This window comes from Aspergillus piperis (assembly GCF_003184755.1).
Source record: "Aspergillus piperis CBS 112811 unplaced genomic scaffold BO85scaffold_3, whole genome shotgun sequence".
Taxonomy (NCBI): Eukaryota; Fungi; Ascomycota; class Eurotiomycetes; order Eurotiales; family Aspergillaceae; genus Aspergillus; species Aspergillus piperis.
Genome location: NW_020291593.1, coordinates 2,110,345 through 2,130,589, shown reverse-complemented (window position 1 = coordinate 2,130,589; position 20,245 = coordinate 2,110,345). Strand labels below are relative to the sequence as shown.

Sequence of the window (20,245 nt, the reverse complement as noted above, 5' to 3'; positions counted from 1 at the left end):
AGAGACAGGCATAAGCCATTGTAGGCATCAAGAGTCATGGGAACGCCCAGAAGTCGGCCAGATCCACGCGGACATTGGACAAAGAACACGGAGGCTATGTTCTAGGAAAAGCCATGCGTGATTAACGAGCAACTAACGATCTTCGCAAAAGTGTGGACAGAAGGAGAAGGAAAAGGGGGTGGATAATCGGCCGAGCTCGGCATCGCGCCTTCCGTTTGTAGATGTTGGCGAACTGCAACGTTATCAGAGCCCACCATCACAATCCATTCCAGCCAAGTCATTTGCCTCTGCCTTCATTTTTGCAGGGCATCACCTCACGTACTTTCTCGGCCTTCAGTCTTTGCATCCTCGTGATGTCTCATGGGCTGCAATGTGAAGATTGCCTGCCACAGTGTCTACCAATCAAGCCCAAGTTTCTCGACTGCTTTAGCCGACATCGTCATCGCAAGATACATAATCTGTCGGGGCGGTAGAAAGAACCCGAGAACGCCTGTGTCACCTCTTGGAAAATAACTTCAGATCGCACTTGATTATGGCTCTAATTTGTTGGATGTGAAGGAACTTGCCTGTGACTCCTTGCTCGACCTGGGCATCCAGGGTCACCCCTGGTACCTGGTACCTCGTGTCTTCGCCATCAAGGTATCTTCATACACCTCGCTTAGACTCCCACTGTGTGCCCCGCGCATGTGCCAGTTCTCTTCTGGGCATAGATGTCCCGGATCAATGGGACATGTTGGCAATAAGGATATCCCGGCTGAGGTTCAGTCTGAGTAGCATGACTAACTAGGAGCCCATGACATTAAGTCTAGCATGGGCCGGTTTGATAGGGAGCCATAATCAAGGAACGCGCTGTGATGTCGGACAGCCCTTGAAGGCTGAGAAACGCACGTGGTAGTGCGGTGAACAGCATCAGGCAGGCTGGTTTGAAACTCACATCGAAGATATCGAAACAAGTTCGTTCGGCTTATGCGCCGGTGGGTATGTCTCAATTCAGATTATTGTCATATTTAGAACATTACACGAGAGCTAAGTCCAAGCCACAGGGCTCAAATATCTGACATAATAGCTTGAATGAGAGAATTACTCATTGACCTGTGTTCATCTTCAGATGGTCCTTCGGCATCCCCAGGGGCTCAAGCAGCCTTTGTGGGCTTTCCCTTGCTCAAAGCCTGCGATCGCGTGCCAAACCAACCTGGATCCTCTCGGCTTTCTGACCGAGCTATTGGTTACCAAGTTTGAATGGCTCAATTTTCGAAAACCGACAAAAATTGTCACCTCTCGTAGTCAAGCTTTGGTAAGAATTTAGTTTGATTATTATTTGGCTTTTCGGTGGATTTTTTACTGAGCCGAAAAGTACTGGCAGCGTCTTATGCCGTGAGTTGCTATCGGTGAAGCTGAGACCAATGACGGAAGACCTGGAGAATTAATCCACAAGCGATAATGCTTGTTGAGGTGTCATACTAGAGTGCGCCTGACCACAATCATTCCAAACGTGGATATGAGCAGGCGCATGGCTTGGATATTGATGCTTTTGTGGGATCTGTAAGAAAAGTCGAGCAGACCCGAGAGGGGCCGAGCCGTGTTTGCTTCTTCCGCCCACGTCTCTTGTGGTGGCTGCAGCATCACAGTGTTGGGAGAATATTTACCGCTTGCGGTTGGACTGCCACCGCTGCTTGGCTCGGATGATGCGAAAATAGCCGAGCTGCAGAGTACCCTCTGACCTCTTCTGGAATGGGGACTCACCCAGGCATTCGAGGCAATGAACTTGCAAAGCCTTGCCTCAGGCGGGTGGCCTAAGTTGAACAACAAGAGAACAGTCAGAGCTATTGTCGCAGATTTGAACAGTGTTTCGCCTGATATCGTCTAGTGCGCATCTGGGGGACGATCCGACTATAATTATCATCAGCCTTATCTTTATTAACTTGGGACATTTCATTGCTCGAAGATTGGGGCTACCAGCTTGACGGGAATGATCTGATACGTCGAGCGGCCTGTGGGTGTGCCTGAGCGGAGGCTATACGATCTAATTTGGCGACTAGCGGTCAGCCAGCCCCAAGCTAACACGATCGGTACCAAACTCAGGCAATCCATGTGTTGGGGGGATTCGAGGGTGGGATTGGACAGGCTTTACGAATTGTAAGCTAGATCGGTTGGCTCTGGAGTGCGCCATGTGCGTCCCTTCTGCTGGGATGAGCTGTCCGGGATCCGAGCGATGACTGATACTATAGTACCTGTCACTATAGTCATTACTCGCTCAATGGGACTAACACTCATTCCAAGTAGGTGGGGATGGCCTCAAGTACAGAGCCTAGTCGGTCAGTTGATTGTCGATGCGACCAAAGCGACTGGCAGCTGAGACACCTTGAGATGGGATCCCTGATCGCTCTTAAAATCTATCGGGCTGATAGTCAGGCATAGCCATTTCCTGAAGGAAGCCAATCCCATGTGTGATGTGTTCAATACGAACCCCAGCAAATCATACTGTATCGGATGTTGCGGCTCAGTCTAGCTCACTCACATGTGTCATCTCAAGCACATGGTGCAGCTACACTGGTGGACCTTGAATCGTTACATGATTGCTCCGTTCATTTGATGTCCCGTCCGGTTCATCTGGGTGGGGGCTTGTACAGCTGGAGGATTATCTGCATTAGGCTATGCAGTAGATCCGACATCTGGTGAACTCTCACAGACAAGGCAATCCCGGGCGATACAGCCCCCTTGGATCATCGTGGAGGCAACATCCCAGCCTAACAGGACCAAATGACTCCTGCAGCTACAGGCCTGAAAAGAGCGAAAAGGTAATTGGAAGTACCAGCAAGACTGGGCTCAAAGTGTATATAAACCACAGGGCCATCATGAACAAAGACACGGCAAGAAGCTGGCGATCCGCGTAGATCTTGCCTTCACTTGGTTCTTTCAATATTGCGCTACTGAGCACTAGCAGCACATCATGACAATCTTTTTGCTACTCCTTGGGCTTCTAGCCCCACTGGTTTTCTGCAGTCCAATCAAACATGCTACTCCGCATCATTCTCAATCTGCCCCAATACCGAGAGATATGCAAGGCAACTCTTCGCAGTCACTCAATACCCCATGGCAGGGATATGATCTAGATACGAATTACTATGAAACCGTTCCACAGACGAATGTTGTGCGTGACTATTATTTTGACATCGTCAACACGACCGCTGCTCTTGACGGAGTCGAGAGACCAGTGCTTCTGGTCAACGGCCAATTCCCAGGCCCTACTATTGAGGCCAACTGGGGCGACACTGTCAAAGTTCATGTTACGAATCGCATGGAAAACAATGGTACGGCCATCCATTTCCACGGAATTCGACAGCTGTACAACAACCAAATGGATGGAGTAGCAGCGTTGACGCAGTGCCCTGTTCCCCCAAACTCCAGCTATACCTACGTCTGGAGAGCCGAACAATACGGGTCGAGTTGGTATCACTCGCACTTTTCTCTTCAGGCATGGGAAGGCGTCTTTGGGGGCATTGTGATTCACGGCCCTGCGACAGCAGAGTATGACCACGACTTGGGTGTGGTATTTCTCAATGACTGGTCGCATCAAACAGTCGACGAGATGTATCAATCTGTACTCGAGAGTCAGGGGCCGCCTCATTTTCAGACAGGCCTTATTAATGGGAGCAACATCTGGGTTACCGAAGATAACCAGACCATTGGTCGTAGATTCCATACAGAATTTGCACCAGGACAAAGTTACCGGATTCGGCTAGTTAATGCAGCTATGCATACCCATTTTAAGTTCTCGATCGACAATCACGACCTTACCGTCATCGCTAGCGATTTCGTTCCTATTGTACCATTCACAACGAACAATGTCCCCATTGGCATGGGACAACGGTACGATATTATCGTGACAGCAAATCAAGCTCCGGACAATTATTGGATCCGAGCGATCCCGCAGTCCTTCTGCAGTGACAATTCGAATCCAGACAATATCAAAGGGATCCTCCACTATAAGGGTGCTTCCGGTGACAACGAGCCCACGAGCACAAAGTGGGATTACGGTGACGACTTCCAGTGCTTGGATTTCTCATTAGACGAGCTTGTCCCGTGGCTTGCCCTTGATGCAGATATTGGTGGCGCCCAGATGCACGAGTCAGACGTGGGCTTCAGCCCATTCGGAGATGTTCCCTTGTATCTGTGGACAATGGGAGGCAATGCTCTTAATATCTCGTGGAAGGATCCCACCCTACAGCAAACCTTCGAAGATCCCGACAAGATGGACTGGGAAGCAAGCCAGGGAGTGATAGAGGCTGCGATCGCGAATAAATGGACCGTTTTGGTTGTCCAGACAGATCTTCCTGTTCCTCACCCGATCCATTTGCATGGTAAGTGAATCCAGCGCTGAACATGGAATGTGAACCCACTAACTCTCAACTGCAGGACACGATTTCTATCTCCTTGCTCAGGGTTTCGGCCAATTCAGCCCACAGAATGTCACGCTCAAAACGAAAAACCCACCCCGCCGCGACACTGCGCTCATGATCGCTGATAGTTCCCCGACTGGTGGCGGCGGCTATATGGTTATTGGCTTCCCCGCCGACAACCCGGGTGTATGGCTCATTCATTGCCACATTGGATTCCACGCAACGGAGGGGTTCGCGCAACAGGTTGTCGAGCGACAGAGTGAGTTCAACTCATTCTTCAGCGAAGATTTGCTGGTGAACACATGTGATGCGTGGGACGAGTATGCCAAGGTGAACCCCTACGGACGTCAGTACCGGGGTCTTGCTGGGCCATACGAGTCGGGTATATAAGGAGTCACCTTTCTCCCTAATCCTTGCACTATCCCCTCCTGTTTTTTTTTTTTTTTTTCGGTTCACATACATATCAACCTACTAGCTTAATTACCCTGCATTTATTGGTTAGACACTTAATAATGGACGATGGGTCACGAGGCATGCAATGACACGGCAGCATATATACATACAGAAGCACCAGACAGACATACTAGTCCTTTACAATCGACCCCTACATAGATGATGTCAGCCTTCGCAAATAACTAACTCATCACCACATCCTCCCCTTAGTGACTAGTAGTAATCACCTATCCATCACCAAGCCGTAACCTGTTCCACTCCCACCCAAAACTCAAGCAAATGGAGGTACGGTTACCCAATCACCTCCCCCCAAACGTCCGAGATGTTGAAACAATCGCGAAAATCCACTTTTGCCTGACAAGCCAATAGATGGACGCGCTGGTGACGCGTCGACGTCAGATATAGATAGATATGATGAGATTATATCATATCATATCATATCATATCATATCATCACCTGTATCAGATTAGATCGAGATTGGGATCTTGGGGCCTGAGGCGATGAGGTTACAGGTGATTATGGGTATATAGATGAGTTAAGTTGAAAAGTAGTAAGTCATCGATGTTAGGGGTTCGAGATATGATGTATGCGGCGAGTGGGTGGATAATGATGGGATGTAGGGGGGCTTTAGTACGTCAGCAGTAGCAGCAACAATTGATGCTTTCTTGGCTTGGGTAGACGAGCAGGTGAGATTCGAGATGGTGTGGTCAGTCGGGCATGAACGGCTACTTCATACTTACGCGGGATGTGCGGCGACTAAAAGGGGAGCTGTCGGACCCGAAAACATTTCCAGGGGATTGAGGCTATCTTGGCTATCCAGTAGGAGAATATTCATCCTTGCCGTTGTTACCAGATGCAGGAGGTCAACGTCTCAGGTGTTTTCTATGTGTTTAAGACAGCGTGTTACATGGATATGGGGCTGACTCGTATATGCAAGGATGAACCCACGTGTACTTGGTTGATGGTTTGCAGGTGGTACAGAGTAGTAGACAAATAAATTAAATCCAGTGGGGTCCTTTGAATACTTCTAAGCATTCATGATGGTCGTCCTAGCTTTCCAAACATATTTGCACCATAAGCAGGCGAACATATGCATGGCCAGTTACAAGTATGCATCATGTTAAAACTTCCGCTTTCTACCCTTCTCAAAGATATCGAGCTCAAATAGCAAAGCACACGCTGCGACCACACGGAAGCTTTTGATCTCACCATACACTTCCCTACGACGGCGTGCAGGATCCTTGTCTCTCTCACCACCGACATGGATGCAGGCGAGGCAAAATTCCAGAGGTTTGAGTTGATCCGACAGACTGGTTCTCTGTGACTCGGATGTGCGTCCTTCGCGCATCTGCCCCACAATCCAGGTAGAGATGCGATCGAATTCATCAGCGAGTTTGTTGGATTGATCACGCTGCCGACGGGTCTGCACACCCCCTTTATTCAGGACAGACCCAATGAACACTTCTAGCTCACTCAGTGGCTCGATTGGGTGCTCGGAGTAATTGTTTCGTGCCGAGAACACGGCCTCTTCGTATCTGAAGCCACTGTCAGTCAGCCTCGGGCACTAGGGTTTCTAGACATACCTTAGGCGAATGTGCCGGGCTTCTTCCAGCCAACGTTCCCATGACAAATCTCCTAGTTTATTACAGCGCTCAAGCGTAGACCATAAAAACTCGTTCCAAAACTCATCTTCGTTGGGCTGGACTTTGCTTTGGATGTCTTTTTGCCAGATGAGTCGTTCATCAACACCCCTATAGAGCTTCCCCAATATCTTTTCTGATCTGTAGTACCTGTGAAACGGCTCCAGGTCATTGTCTTCATCGTATGCGGTTTGAATAACATACTCCTCCAGCTCGATCTCAGACTTATTGTGGATGCGTGCAACTGGGCCTGGTGCCATACTAGTGCAGTTGTCAGTGTTCAATATGCGAAAGATAGTGTATGCGAAGAATTGGCAACGTACAAGTCAGGCCTGAAAGGGTTCCCTTTAGGGATATCCCCCAGTTGAACTGGAATACCCGTCTTAGAAAAGTCAACTGCCGTAGAGTGCAATTGTGCCAGCTGCCTGCAGACTGGATGGGATGTTCCCTCCTCTTCCTGGTCAGCCATGATCATATGCCTTGTGGCGATCATCCCAAGATGATCGGTTTTCATGAAATCGAGGAAGAATTGCGCCATATCGTCGCGCTCCACTGGACGCCCGATGTCGACTGGGCTTACCCGAGGATAATCCGCGGGCGCAAATGTCCGGACCGGATACGCATCGGTATCCCAAATGATGTTAAATATGTCGCCGTCGAGGTCGCCCCCGCTGAGTTGACTTGGTAGATCGCGATATCCCTTACTACTGAACACAATGCAGTTCGTGAGCTCCGCCAACGGATGGTTGTCCGGAGGAATAACGTTCTGTGCATATTGAATGTCTCCATCATGCAAAGCTGGTGAGCGAGTCACCAAAACCGTCCCAGATTTAGGAGGCGGCGCATGTCTTCCTTCTATAGGTTCATACGTCACGTAAACTTGTTCAGCTTCGAGAAGCCCCGTCTCGTCCATAACACCAAACAAAGTAATTCCCTTGAAAACTGGGATGCGAGCTTTGTGTTTCAATAGACGCAATTCTTTGAGAACGACAGCTTCGACGACCGAACGAACGAAAGGCTCTTTTTTATAGTCAAGATCACGCAGATGGCAGTGACGGAAGAGCCTGTAGAGACCTATGCTATCGCCGACCGCCTGTTTTTTGATGAAGACTTCTGAATTGTGAGCGCTAGCGGTGACACTACGAAGCTTGGTTAGTGCTGCCTCTTGCAAGGTGATGAACCATTCATCTGGTGTTCCCATATCCTCCAGAATCTTGATCATTTGTCGATTCAGGACCAGCCCCATAGGCTTAGCCGCCATATCGCAGATCTCGAGGTCTTTCATGTCTCCGTGAAATTTTATCATGGAAGGTCGAATGTTGACTTGAGAGCCCGAAAGCCGACCATCAACAGCGAGCATGCCCTTTGCACCGCCTAGTCGGACCTGGAAGCAGGTAGGTAATCCTTTCTTCTCCGGTATGTGATGCCATATGGTCTCTGCGACATCCCATGAGAGGGTTCCTACTCCATCACTGAATACCCGCTTGCCGTCATTAGATGTCACATCTGCTACCTCAGAGACATTTATATCATATTCAGACAGGGATACAGCGTAATGAGTATCTGTAAAAGCTTGACCAATTCTGGCGGCACACCTAGCAGGTGATTGAATTTTGCTAAAGTCACCAAGCGCCTTGATGATGCTAAAGTGAGTCTGGAATTGACCGGATTCGTCAACAAATGGAGAGGAAAACTACAGTGAAATGTTGTTAGATATTGTGAAAGCTTCCCAAACTAAGATGCTGTACTTACCCAGACGGCATGTGATCTCAGTGACGAGTGCGACCATCCCAAAAACGAGTAAGTCCGCCCAGCAATCTGGATGCCGCGGGTAAGAACACTTTTGAATCTCGAAAACACATCATCATAGTGGACTCGAGAGTTGAAGTGCAGATCTTGACCGTTCTCGTCACAAAATTGCACTCTAATGAAGAAGTCATGGTGCTTTGGGAATCTTCGCAGAATTCTATTTCTAGGCTCCAGTTCCGGTCCATGGAGAGTCACTCGCGTGGGCGTAACCATGACCTTGTGGATTGGAGTCAAGTTCTCAGAAGGACCTAGTATGTCTCCAGAAACCGCCAAGTCTTGCAAGACATCTTTCTGGTTTTGCTTCAGAGCTGCCATAAGAGCACCAACCTCATAGTCAGTTGGATTGCTGTGAGGGGAAGGCCAGTCGATCATGTCGAACAGTTTCTTCAGGGCCAGTACTGAAATAGGTTTTCTCTGAGCTGCTGTGTCTTCCTTATAAGCCTTGATTAGTTCTTGAGTTAAACTCTGTACTGTGCGTGGCAGTAGATAGGCGTTGTATGCAAGAGCCTGCAACTGGAACAAAATGCCGAAGGGAAGGGAGTTATTCCTTGTGCAAGTGGCCAATTCGTCCATGAGAGCCTTAAGTTGAACTTGAAAGGCACCCTTTGGTGGTGTGTTAATGGGCAGAATATCGTAGCGTAAAATGGGAATTTCCCACTCCTTGAGGTCATGGATGTCCTTCATGAGATCAACGGAAGGGACCCGAAACTGATAGACGAGACATTGCCCAGCCACATCAGCGTGGGCTGTACTCAGGGAGCACATTCGCGAACGGGAAGGTGGCGTTGCATGGTATTTTGAAGAAATAAGCTGGAGCATCTGAAATGCGACAGTCAAAGGATCAGAACCCTCGTGAGTGAAGAAATATGGAACCGTAGATAAGGTCAATGTTAGACTCCCATCCCGGGACCATATAAGCTCAATGACAGTACTCAGCGGTATGCGGATGTGGTGCTTAGATGTGTCCAACTTGACGATGATGGCCCTCTTCATAAACTTCATCAAGCCGGTGTCCGACCACTGCACCTCTGGGATATATCCGAAGTGCTCTCCCTGAAACAGAGTATACCCACAGCTGAACCCCAGCAGGCGGAAGGAAATATGCTTATTGTCTTCATACTTGTGCAAGGTATCTTTTACTCGCTGTTCAGCCATATGCTGAAGACTTTGAATGGCAAATTTGCTCGGTGCCTTCTTACTCCGTGAGCAAAAGACATCAGCACCCATGATTTTCAATTTAGATTTCAGTCGCTGTCTCCCGCGAGCATTCATCGTCCCCGGTATTTCTTCCTGGCCATGTAACAGGAGGAACCGCTCTCCATCTTCAGGGCGATAAAAAACAAGAAAACCGATGCTTTTTCTCTTTGGCTTATCACATAGGAAGTCAAGGATGCCTAAGCGCTTGATAATAGGCTCCATCTCCTTCATTAGGCCTTGATCGGAGAGTTGAGCGGGGACATTGTGCATAAAAACCTCCATTATGAACAAGAAACTGACAATACAAGAAGCAGAAGAGTGACGGCGTGAAATGAAGGAATAAGCAGTGATGGAAGAGAGAGTATATGTGAAGTGGGAGGAGAATGAGAAAAGAAAAGTGCAGGGAGTAGAAGAGAAGGAAGGAGGGGATCTAAACGCCCGGCGCTTCTGCCTCCCCAATCGGTTGGTGAGTGAATATCAGGTGACCCCATCGCCCATTCACTGCCACTCTCTTCTACAGAGGCTCAACACGGTACACACTGATGGACTGTCTATACTCGCTATAAGTCACAAAGAAAATTGACCACAAATTCTTCCAAAATCTTACTGTGTATCGGGCAAACCAATGACGCTGAATGACGGAAGCACCCGTATTCTATAGGACAGAAGGCTGGAACGACACGACTACACCGATGTAAGATCTGACCCATGCAAAGTGAGGTAGAAGCTATCCTGGATTATTGATCAGATCATATATCGAGCAGTGACATAAGGAATGATCTTCACTTCCCCGATCAAGCCATTATCCACCCGATCGGGCAACGGGTCACTCAGGAGAGGCGCAATCCCAGATATCTCAATTTCATCGTATATACTCCGAATATAATTCCACATCAGCGTGGGAACAATGGCAGTCACTTCATTGGCACCGCTGGTGAGGTATGGGCCAATGTCAACTCTGGGGTTGGTAAAATCCAGAGGTCCCACGTCATGACCATTTACGGTCACCTTGATGCCTTGGGCAATCTTGGGTAAGGTGAGGTATGCACCATCACTAATATAAGCAGGACTCGGAGGCCAGGTGAATGAAGACGAGTAGTAGCCTAGGCCGGAGGCGTTCTGAAGGTCTGGGATATCAAGCCAGGAGACTAGAGTGTCGAGGTGGTGAGTCGTGTTCCGCTTCACGGCTTGGATGGCGGCGTCTGATATGTTGTTGGGGGCTTCCCAGTGTTCAGCGATGAGCGTCCAGTTGCGTAAGCTAGAAGTCAGAGAGGTAGAATTGAGGGAGAGGTCATAGGAAGTTCCGTTGCTGAGTTGAAAAATGCAGTCATTACAGGGATCGGTGGATGTGTGGAGCAGGAGACCACCAGAGATGCTGTAATTATAACCAAGGACGTTTGAAGGAACACGTAAGGCATGAAGATCCGGGGTCTCGATTTCAGACCACAATTCGTTGCTAAAGGCAAAAGCGACCGTTTGATTCGCAGCAAGATGAAGAGGAATTTCTGTAGTGTTCCCGCGTCTCTGATAATGGAGTAATGGTCTCCGCTTGCCAGTCCAGCTATCCAGAAGGTAGGGTGTCTTAGTCGAGCTAACAGTGAGGTAGCCTCGAGAATCCGAGTCCTTCGAGAGGATAAATAGGTAATCAGTGCTATTATCCGTCCGAAAAACTGGGTACCAGGTACCATTCGTATGAACTGCGACGCGCGGAGTGAGATCGAGCTGCTGAAGCTTTGAGGCAGTCTGCCCAGAACCAGTGGCATAGACGTTCTGAGAACCGTTGAGCGTCCTCAAAGCAGCATAAACCGCGGCCTTATCGGTCAATTCACCATTGGGATAGTATCCTGGAAACCCACCACTGAAAACGACAGGTAGTCCAGCATTGGCGTACTGTTGAAGCTTCATGACACCAGCCGAAGTGACATTTTGATCGCTCGTAACAGCGATAGCTCTGTAGGCGGGGGACTCGGGGGCCAAAAGACCGCCTGACACGGATGCTTGCGAGATATTGAAGTTTGCAGGCGAAAGATAAGTGTAAGTGTAACCTGCCTTGGTCAGGTCATCGGTGGGATATAAGGTTTCAAGCTGGGGATCAGTCATTGAAACTCCATTGTATAGAGCGATGTCCGTTCGTGGCTGGCCAGCCTGCAAGATGTACTGATTCCGGCTGACGTAGTCAATGGCGTCCGAAAGTCCATGGCCCCATGCAGGCTGCTTGTTATAGTAGGACTCTGCAAAAAGCATGAAGAAAGATGTGTACCCTGGCCACGTTGTTTCATGGTAGTTTCCAGTATAGGACTGGCCGTGTAGCACGATCTGGTTAACGCCACCGGCGAAAGCCGTATTGATCTGTCCGAGTAGTTCACTGAGCGGAAGGGCAAATGCCTTCTCTAAATTGGCGCCCATCTCATTTGAAACCACATTCTTCTGAGCGATGTTTGCGACGCCCGAGAACTGACGGTATCCATCAATGTTATTGTTGAATGCAAGACTCTCACACTCCGGAGCGACCACGTGGTTGATGCTCACTTCCATGTTGAGCGGTAGGTTGTAGGAGACCTGAGCCGAATAGCCTAACCCCAACCCCTCTAGCCAGGTTGAAAGCGTGTCCAAGTAATTTTGATATCCCTTTTCTAGGGCAGCACGAAAGTCATTGACGTAGCCTTGCCCCTGATCTTCGCTGTCCAAGATGCATTCCAGAGTACCTGGGTACGATGGTTGCACGCCGGGGTTGTTATTGCCATACATCACAAGAGGGAGAAACTTGCGCAACTGATAGCCATTGATCTGCTCAAAAATGTCTGGAATGGAAGGTGACCAGGAAATATTAGACTTGATTTCGATGCTGTCCTCCCAGCCGTAGCGGCCCACCTCTTGCAAAAGAGCTTTGATATCCGTATCATTTAAGATGAAGGTTTCCCAGAAATCTATCGTAGTTTGAGCACCACGAGCGCTGAAGTGATCGACTGTGTAGGAGCCATTATCGAAAATGCTTCCTGTAGTGTTCTCGTAGATGTCAAGGTTCTTCACAAGGTCCTGGTACTGATAGTAGGCAAAGAGACGATAGGAATAATGTTCGCTGACATTGAATGACAATGACACCATTCCATCGGCACTGACCACATCGGTATGATCTACTAGCGATTCAGTTGCCAAAACCAAGCGAGTCGCATTGTTTGCAGGAGTGGAAAAGAGACTGCTTGCGGGATTGACGATTGTAGAGGTGTTCACGACCCGCGCAGACACCAAAGAAACAAGCTCACCAGTTCCCCAACCGGGAATCTGACCGTTGTATGTGCCATTGGATGGGACACTGGCATTGAATGGTGCCTTGAAATATCAGAACATGTCAAATGTATTTATTGAAAGGTCTCCTACCAAGTCCCAATGAAGCCCCTCATCAGTTGTCTTGGCTGGAACGCCTTGCCCTTGACTTGGCCCAAGAGCAAAGTCGAAGACCATGCCTGTATCCTTTACACTCTGCAATGATGCCTTGAGAATGGTGTTGAATGCGGGTGTTCCAAAGCCATACGTAGCCCAGTCGGCACCATCGGGTTGCGGTGCCAACGAACCGCCATAGTTGTAGAGGCCGAGAAGCTCCACCCCTCCAGCACCTATTGCGCCAGCCTCTTCAATATCTCTCACGACTGTATCGGTGTCTACACTGGCATCGGGGAGCCAATAACGGAACTTCAACCTGACATCGTTGGCGGGGGATGCAAAGGTCCCATGGCTGCTAGCTGCAGCTGCAGCCTGAGCTATGAGCAACGCGCCGTAAAGAAGTTTCATGTTCATGGATATGCGGCTCTGGTCGTAAGAAAAGTGAAAGATAAGGGATGATCAATGTTATACAAAATGTTTAAGACACATATGGAGCTGCGCCTGGCCATTCGTCATATATTATGTGTAACTCATCAGTGAGCATAAGAACAGATTGCTGTTCAAGTTTTCTTATACCTACCTCCTGTGCGGATCCTGGAACCAGACAAGCCCATCATGTAGAGGGGGCCCTCTGAATGGGGTAAGTAAGACTGGCAATCATAAGCTTACAAGAAGAGGTGTGAGTGACTAGATAGGTGTTGAGAGTTACGGATTTTCCGCCTGAAGAACCGGCTTTCCTCCGAGGATTAGCAGGCCCTATGAGAACGCGTTCAGTTCCCCTTTCTCACTAACAACCTGTAATAGACCCCCAGGTACCAGATTAATTGGATTGCTAACTATCATAGCAGTCCAAGAAGAAGGAAAAGAGTTCCCTTGAGATTATGTCATTTTATTATCTCCTCCGGTCTTTGAGTCTCATCAGCCAACCGCCATGCTTTCATAGTGGCTTGGCAGGCAAACAGAGATAATCAGAGCCACCAGTACCAGCACAATAATACACGAATTGCTTACTTTGGATAAAGAAACACCCATCGGAGTTCTTTTCCGCTGCATGGGGAGCGCGTTGATAAGATATTGCGATGTGACCGGCAAAGAGAAAAATATCACCAGATATAGGCAGACACATTGCTTCGGTGTATCGGTGTATGGTGAAGCGATGAAGAAAGTGGTGCCGAGACTGATGGACGGGCTTCCTTCCCAGTCCGTCTCTATCCCCGCTGATTCATCGGTTCGGTAGAGGATGACTGAAGACAATGTACACTAACAGCTCGTCTGGGCAAGTTTTAGCGCTAGTTTAGCACCACTAGGGCCGTAGTATTGTTGGCCTACATGAGAATGCTTGGTATGTCCTTCACAAATACCCCTCATTCCTGTGAAGCAAGATATCAACAGTATGATTGTGGGGATGAATTCTGTTAGTCTTTTCGGTACTCTGCCTCCTGTCGCTGAGGGTTCAGTCATTCGGAAGTTCGACTGAAGTCGACTTGTTAGCCTATCATCAAAGTAAATCCCAGAGAATAATCCTGTCCCTGGTCTATCATGGAACCTTTATGTTGTGTGACGAACTCATGTTAGCTGCAAGCTAATGCGCCCTGGATATCGGTACCGAAGCTCCTCGGTACAAATGCTGAAATCCGAAATGTGCCGAGATCTACAAGATGTCTGCACTGTATGGCTAAGTTGGTTTCTGTAGGCCCCAATGTGGATAGATATGTCAATCACGACAATTATCTCTTCCGCCAAGACAGGGGCTTGAATGGACAAGCTGTTACTAAGCGGCCGATGCACGGTCTATCATAATTTAAAATTTCATGGCAACGTCGGAATGGGATCGGAAATCCCGAGTGCTATCAGACTGACGATCCATGCCTGCCGCGGATTCTGCACCCATTCTCTCGGCTGTCTTGGCCGGGCTTCCCGAAAAGAGCAGCTGATGCGTAAAAGGGCATTTTCGGTATTGACTTCCATCTCCTACAACATGATTTCATGCTTCTTCGAAGTGTACTCCTAACCATGATGCATGTAAACAAGATACAACGTTCCAGGTTGTTGGATATTTCGATGACAACTACTGGATCTAATCGCGAAACAGAACTCTACTCACTACGAAGCATACATCGTCCTTTTTAATGAAGCGATAGAAGGAAAATGGTTAATTCAGCTAAAGCCAAGACACTAGTACATACAGCTGCGAGATCCCTTTCGAAGGCACTCATGTCGTTATTAATATATCAAGTGAGAGTCTAGGATTAGACCATGGATAATAATATGGCAAGTATCTGGAGAGTAGATGGAGAGATATGCCCCAACAAGGATTATATTTCGCGGAACCCGGCGCTGTCTTAATTTAGTACTGGTGAATGCTCAATTGGGTATTAATCTTCAATATTGCTTGCCAGCCCTAGATCCGTGGCACCAAAGGCTTGCTTAAGTACACGCGAGCAAACAATTCCACTGGTGCCTCGTCCTTCCATTCAAAGCTGTACAGCTTGGATTGTCTGATTACTAGTTTCCGCTGGCTCATACATGCCATGAAGAGTCTAGCATGTTGAGGTAGGACGCATGACACCATAAGCACAGGAAAATGCTCTTCATTGTCAAAGAGATATGGGTAGACTTTTTTGCCTCTACCGCCACACTCGTCAAGTTCCTCCCGGACTCTTTCAAAAACCACCAGTCGTTGATTAGCACGGCCTTTCATCGCCTCGACAATCGCGCACAGCTCTGAGTACAGAATGGCGTCTTCCCAGGCCTCCTTATCGTCGAGAAGGTGAAACGCTAAGTGTGGATAAACTTTACCATTGTCGCTGCATGGCTCTATCAGACACTTGGTTGTCCACCAACCGTTGTTACTGTAGTTGTAAGCTAGTATGGCTTCCAGCCAAAACGTGCTTTCGGGAGCTCTGATATGGAATGTTTTCAGAAAACCTTTTTTGTCACCCAGTAAGTAAAAAGAAACTTACTCCACAATATGGAGATTCTGCTGAGACCGGGCCTCGCGAGTAGTGCGGTCTTCGATGAGTGTAGCTATTTGACGTACACGATCTATCGGTCCGATTGGGAAGTCCCTGTTGCTACCGTCTTGATCAATGTCAAGGAACTCTCGTGCCAGCTTCGGATCGACTGGATGCTTCTCCAAATCTGCCAAATCCATCGGCTTAAACAAAACAGGAGGAACCAATGCCAAGTTGGATTCCGCATTGTCCAGGTTTTCGAAATCAAATTGAACCACGTGTTCGACATCTTTCAGGCTGCGAATATTGACATGTCCATCCTTAGGCACATTTTTTCTCCACTCCAGTATGGTCTTGAACAGCCCCTCTAGGATCACACGGTTTCTGGTAGTACTGGAGGGCATTTTTGCGGATTCGTTGTATAGTATTCCTTGCGAAAGGCAAACGAGAAGATACCCCTTCGGGCAATTTTCTATAATCAAGTAAAGGAGTCAGCTCGAAGACACGTTACGAGGATTTGTCGCTCTGTCTGCTCTGAATAGCTGATAGGTGTCACTTTGGGGACCATCAGTGGTAAATCCGTGCAAGCATGATGTGATGAGTACATCACCTGGCGGAACATACAGTCCGGGTTGCATTAAGTTGTTAATTCGAGTCGGCTACCGCGGCCTAGGTGACCAATTTCCCTCATAATTCCACAAATGATGCCTCGTATTCATAGGTGGTCTAAGATATCCTTCCACGTGTAAGGAATAACGCTATGGTGTTGTATAGCTTTGGGGTCACCATGTCCCCTATAAGGTAGTTGTTTTCAGTCATCCACACCTCCGCAGCTGCGGCTTCGCGCGATAACCTTCGTCGGAATGATAAGGGTATCCTCTCTTTTGGGAAGCCTAGTAGGCCTCCGGCCTCGATTTTTATAGTCGGCAGAGCACTACTACACGGCAGGCCTCCTCCCGGGTCGCTCAAGGGCGGTACTCAGTAGTTTGACGATGCCACCTCCTCCACTTCCATGTAGTCGATAACGGAGCTGTCCTTCCTGGCAGTTAAACATATTACTGAACTAGACCTTGTTATACTACTAGATTTGCAATATGTATAAGTAGGTCTCCGGCCCTATAGGGCAGATTTCAAATATAGTATAAAATGAAAGACTGAAATATATTCTAGACTAAGTTTCCCCGGGAAAGAATGATTGTATTTATATTAGAAGGACCAGGCAGGTAGGGAATACGAGATAGTTAATATACCCTGGTAAAATGGTGACTTGGAGGCAATAAAGGTCGTGAATTACGATGCTTCAATTGTATACCTCGATATTCATATCTACTACTTGAATAAAGACTACATCGTTATTCAATCCCATTTGGTTGTAGTGATAGCCTATCCTTCTATATCTGTATCGTACGTTGTTTCTTAACAACCCCATGGAATCTCAAGGACTCCAGCATCATTTTAGTTTTAAACCATATTGTTTATATTGATATTTATATATGATATTTGCAGCTTCACGTGGAACGGTAGAGTCAGAAGAGAAACTTTTTTTATTTATTGATAGATAGAATTATATATTAGTCTTACTATCTCATCTGCGGATTAAGAGTCTACAAAAATAATCAATCCTGACTCCTGAGCTGGAGTATCCTGTTTCTTATAAATCTAAATACTGATTAAATATTATGGTAGTATTAGTAGCCTTAGTAGTATTAGTAGTACTAATAGTAAGGTTAGTTTAGTCAAACTGCGTGGTTTTGGGGTGCTCAGGTAGGCGGTCGTGCTCGGGTCCCAAGGAGGCACTCTAATAGTATTGTACTACTCCTTTTCAGAGATCTGACTAATTAGAATACTTAAGATTTTCATACCCTCATAGTATTGCACCGCAATGTCAATATACTCCTGGTATAGGGCCAAAGACTGGCTGGATACACCTATGCCTACCCAAAGAACCGTCAGGACGAACTCGCTGCTTACCCAAAGCTCACTCAGTGCGCATGTCTCCCTTTATTCAGGCTTCTGGCGTGCGACAAGCGCGTGTCTTAGTGCGGCGATCTTGTTCTCTAGCCACTTAGTAGACCAGTGATCAGTTGTAAACCAACTCAACTTGCCAGCCCGTGCCTCAATGTACAAGTCCAAAGCCTCACTCTGACACCCCCAGAGCTCTAGCAAAGCTCCCAATCGTTTCGCAGCCCAACAGTATGTCACGCTCGTCTCACCAAACACTTGCTGGGCGGTGTGGAAGAGCTGACGGTATATTCGGAAGGTATCCCTCAGTCCCTCGTAAGCTAGAGTTAGCCGAGTGACAGTCGTTTCTAGATCCTCCTGTCCGACGCCGTAGGCTATCCGCGCAAGGTTTCCACGCAAGCAGAGTTGCCACTCGTCGGCTTGGGGAAGTCGTCTGGCGAGGATGCCTCTGTAGCGTTTGTCGAGCAGATCTGCCTGAACGAAAGTGTTCCATAGGTATGGGACATGGCCGATTTCTGCAGTGTCAGCAGGAATGCGACCAGGAATGGTGACGGACGGGACCTACCTTTGTATAGGAGATAATAATATTGACTACCTCGGCCTTGATTCACAGAAATCTTTGACTTCCAGTGCTTTGCATGACGTTGGAAATCCAGTTTGGATCTAATTACGTACCTTCAGCTAAGCAATAAGATGTTATGCTATGCCTTCAGATAACCTACATCCTCAGTGCTTCAAATCGGTCCCTGAGCTTCTGGTCGTCGACATCTCCATTTTCCCCCACCGAATAAACTTCCCCCCCTTCCTTCCGATCCCCCATTAACTCGGGTGTTCGAAGACCGAGGACCTTCATCTTCTCTACAGCCTGCGACAACTGCACACCTATAGAATGTTTTCTTAAATACGCATTCGTGTCGACCTCAATGTCCTCGCGTCTCTCGTGCTCAAAGAGATTGACGGCCTGAATGCCCTGATCCACATCGAAACGCTGGTACACATTGCTGGTAGGGTTGAAGCGCCGTGCCACGTTCCTATGTGTAGGCCCTGTACCAGTTCCAATTTTCATTAACACCTCTACAGCCTGCACTGGCTTTCTAACCTTGGCAGTGATGGCCTCTGTGATGGTCTTCTTGTCCATACGTGTGACGCTACTGATGCCCGTGCCGATGGTCAGAAAGCATCCAATGTCGCGTTCTGGATCGAGGTAGCCATTGTCGGTCCACAGCGACGTAGCCTCCTCAAGCACGAGATCGGCAGGGTTGTTGAAGCCCAACCCAGCGTCGATATACCGGATCTCGCTGCCAGACTGGCCGTGTATGAAGGGCTCGAAGAAGGTTGTAGCGGCTGAGGTGGCGCGCACCGCTTCCCAGATAGTCCAGGGTTTGGGCCTAGGGTTGATATTGACGTTAATGTAGGTCCGCAGGGCCTCTGGCTCCTCAGGCGTTGCACCTCTGTACGGGAGGGTGTAGACGACGCTGCAGCTAGCGTGTGAGCAGCGCAGTATTTGATATGTAGTGGCACGGACAATTGCGGGGTTCTGGGACTTACGTCTTGCACGCATCATCTCCAAGTGGATCAAGTAGAGGATCATTCTCATCCCCAAGGTACTTCTTCACCACTTTCTTTGTCTGCTCTTCAAGGACTTTCGCATCAAACATGTTTTCGTGAAAGAGGCCCCGGGGCTCCCCGAAGACAATCTTCCCAAGCTTCTGATACTCGGCGATGCAGCTTTCGACAGTCATCCTCATACGGCCTAACATAAGGGCAATAATTCTGGTAGAGTTAGCCTGAAGACTTTCGGCTTATAATAAAATGATTGAAATGGCTCGATGCCCAGTAAAACTGACCCTCCAGTGCTCGTTCCGCCAATGATGTCAAAGTACTGATATGGTTGCAAGTCAGGCCTTTTCATCTTGGCACCAACCCTTGCCATGATTCTCTCTAGTATAAGCAATGATGATAGGCCCTTGACACCGCCGCCATCTGATAGTTTGTTAGCGAGCACCGCAATCATATTCTTAGTCGGGGAATTACCAAGGGCGAGAATCTTCAGTCTCTCCTTATTTTCAGACATCACCTGGCGATTAGTCGCATGAGTTTCTGTACAGATGGCAGAGGTCAATTTCGACAATATATAGCCTAGTGGTGTTGATATATTTCAACAGGCCTTCTAGCGTCATCCAGTTTAGATGTCTTCCACTAATTATATTATTGGTCGTGTTTTGAAACTATCTTTACCGTAGATTAAAGATCGTATTATAAAGCATGTACCAGCGATGTCAAGCTGCCATTTGACGCAGCTGGTATAATATGACGTTAATATGATTGCTACATTATGGACCGCCTGGACTTGCGCCACTTTCCGATGCATCAGACCAAGCCCCGACAGCAATGTTCCCACCGAAAAGTAAGGCCAGCCCATACTCCAACAGGACTGCCAGGGATATC

The 20,245-nt window shown here is 48.1% G+C and overlaps 5 protein-coding genes across 5 annotated transcripts; 1 reads left to right on the top strand and 4 right to left on the bottom strand.

Moving 5' to 3' along the window:
- Window positions 1-3,058: 3,058 nt before the first annotated feature.
- BO85DRAFT_364182 (extracellular dihydrogeodin oxidase/laccase) lies at window positions 3,059-4,790 on the top strand (the record flags this gene model as incomplete). Its single annotated transcript, XM_025655689.1, has 2 exons — window positions 3,059-4,361; window positions 4,417-4,790. The coding sequence occupies 2 exons, from the start codon at window positions 3,059-3,061 to the stop codon at window positions 4,788-4,790; spliced, it is 1,677 nt and encodes a 558-aa protein (XP_025519406.1).
- A 956-nt stretch (window positions 4,791-5,746) lies between these two features.
- On the bottom strand, window positions 5,747-9,890 carry BO85DRAFT_391369 (RNA dependent RNA polymerase). The gene is made up of 4 exons (XM_025656805.1): window positions 8,247-9,890; window positions 6,818-8,187; window positions 6,438-6,755; window positions 5,747-6,389 (listed from the first exon to the last, which is right to left on the bottom strand). The coding sequence occupies exons 1-4, from the start codon at window positions 9,780-9,782 to the stop codon at window positions 5,975-5,977; spliced, it is 3,639 nt and encodes a 1,212-aa protein (XP_025519405.1). The 5' UTR covers window positions 9,783-9,890; the 3' UTR covers window positions 5,747-5,974.
- A 166-nt stretch (window positions 9,891-10,056) lies between these two features.
- BO85DRAFT_507133 (uncharacterized protein) lies at window positions 10,057-13,295 on the bottom strand (the record flags this gene model as incomplete). The annotated part of the gene is made up of 2 exons (XM_025664387.1): window positions 10,057-12,830; window positions 12,879-13,295. The coding sequence occupies 2 exons, from the start codon at window positions 13,293-13,295 to the stop codon at window positions 10,245-10,247; spliced, it is 3,003 nt and encodes a 1,000-aa protein (XP_025519404.1). The 3' UTR covers window positions 10,057-10,244.
- Window positions 13,296-15,282: 1,987 nt separating this feature from the next.
- Window positions 15,283-16,239, bottom strand: BO85DRAFT_456964 (uncharacterized protein; the record flags this gene model as incomplete). Its single annotated transcript, XM_025661484.1, has 2 exons — window positions 15,283-15,784; window positions 15,845-16,239. 2 exons carry the CDS (start codon window positions 16,237-16,239, stop codon window positions 15,283-15,285), a joined length of 897 nt encoding a protein of 298 aa, XP_025519403.1.
- Window positions 16,240-17,836: 1,597 nt separating this feature from the next.
- Window positions 17,837-19,871, bottom strand: BO85DRAFT_485209 (FabD/lysophospholipase-like protein; the record flags this gene model as incomplete). The annotated part of the gene is made up of 6 exons (XM_025663314.1): window positions 17,837-18,312; window positions 18,363-18,460; window positions 18,520-19,272; window positions 19,346-19,570; window positions 19,645-19,780; window positions 19,832-19,871. 6 exons carry the CDS (start codon window positions 19,869-19,871, stop codon window positions 17,837-17,839), a joined length of 1,728 nt encoding a protein of 575 aa, XP_025519402.1.
- Window positions 19,872-20,245: the final 374 nt, after the last annotated feature.

Bases quoted from the DNA above. Each gene is read 5' to 3' on its own strand.
- BO85DRAFT_391369 (XM_025656805.1), bottom strand. From the start codon at position 9,782: ATGGAGGTTTTTATGCACAATGTCCCCGCTCAACTCTCCGATCAAGGC. The intron at 8,188-8,246 runs GTAAGTACAGCA...ATTTCACTGTAG, and splicing joins TGAGATCACATGCCGTCTGG to TTTTCCTCTCCATTTGTTGA. The intron at 6,756-6,817 runs GTACGTTGCCAA...CAACTGCACTAG, and splicing joins AACCCTTTCAGGCCTGACTT to TATGGCACCAGGCCCAGTTG.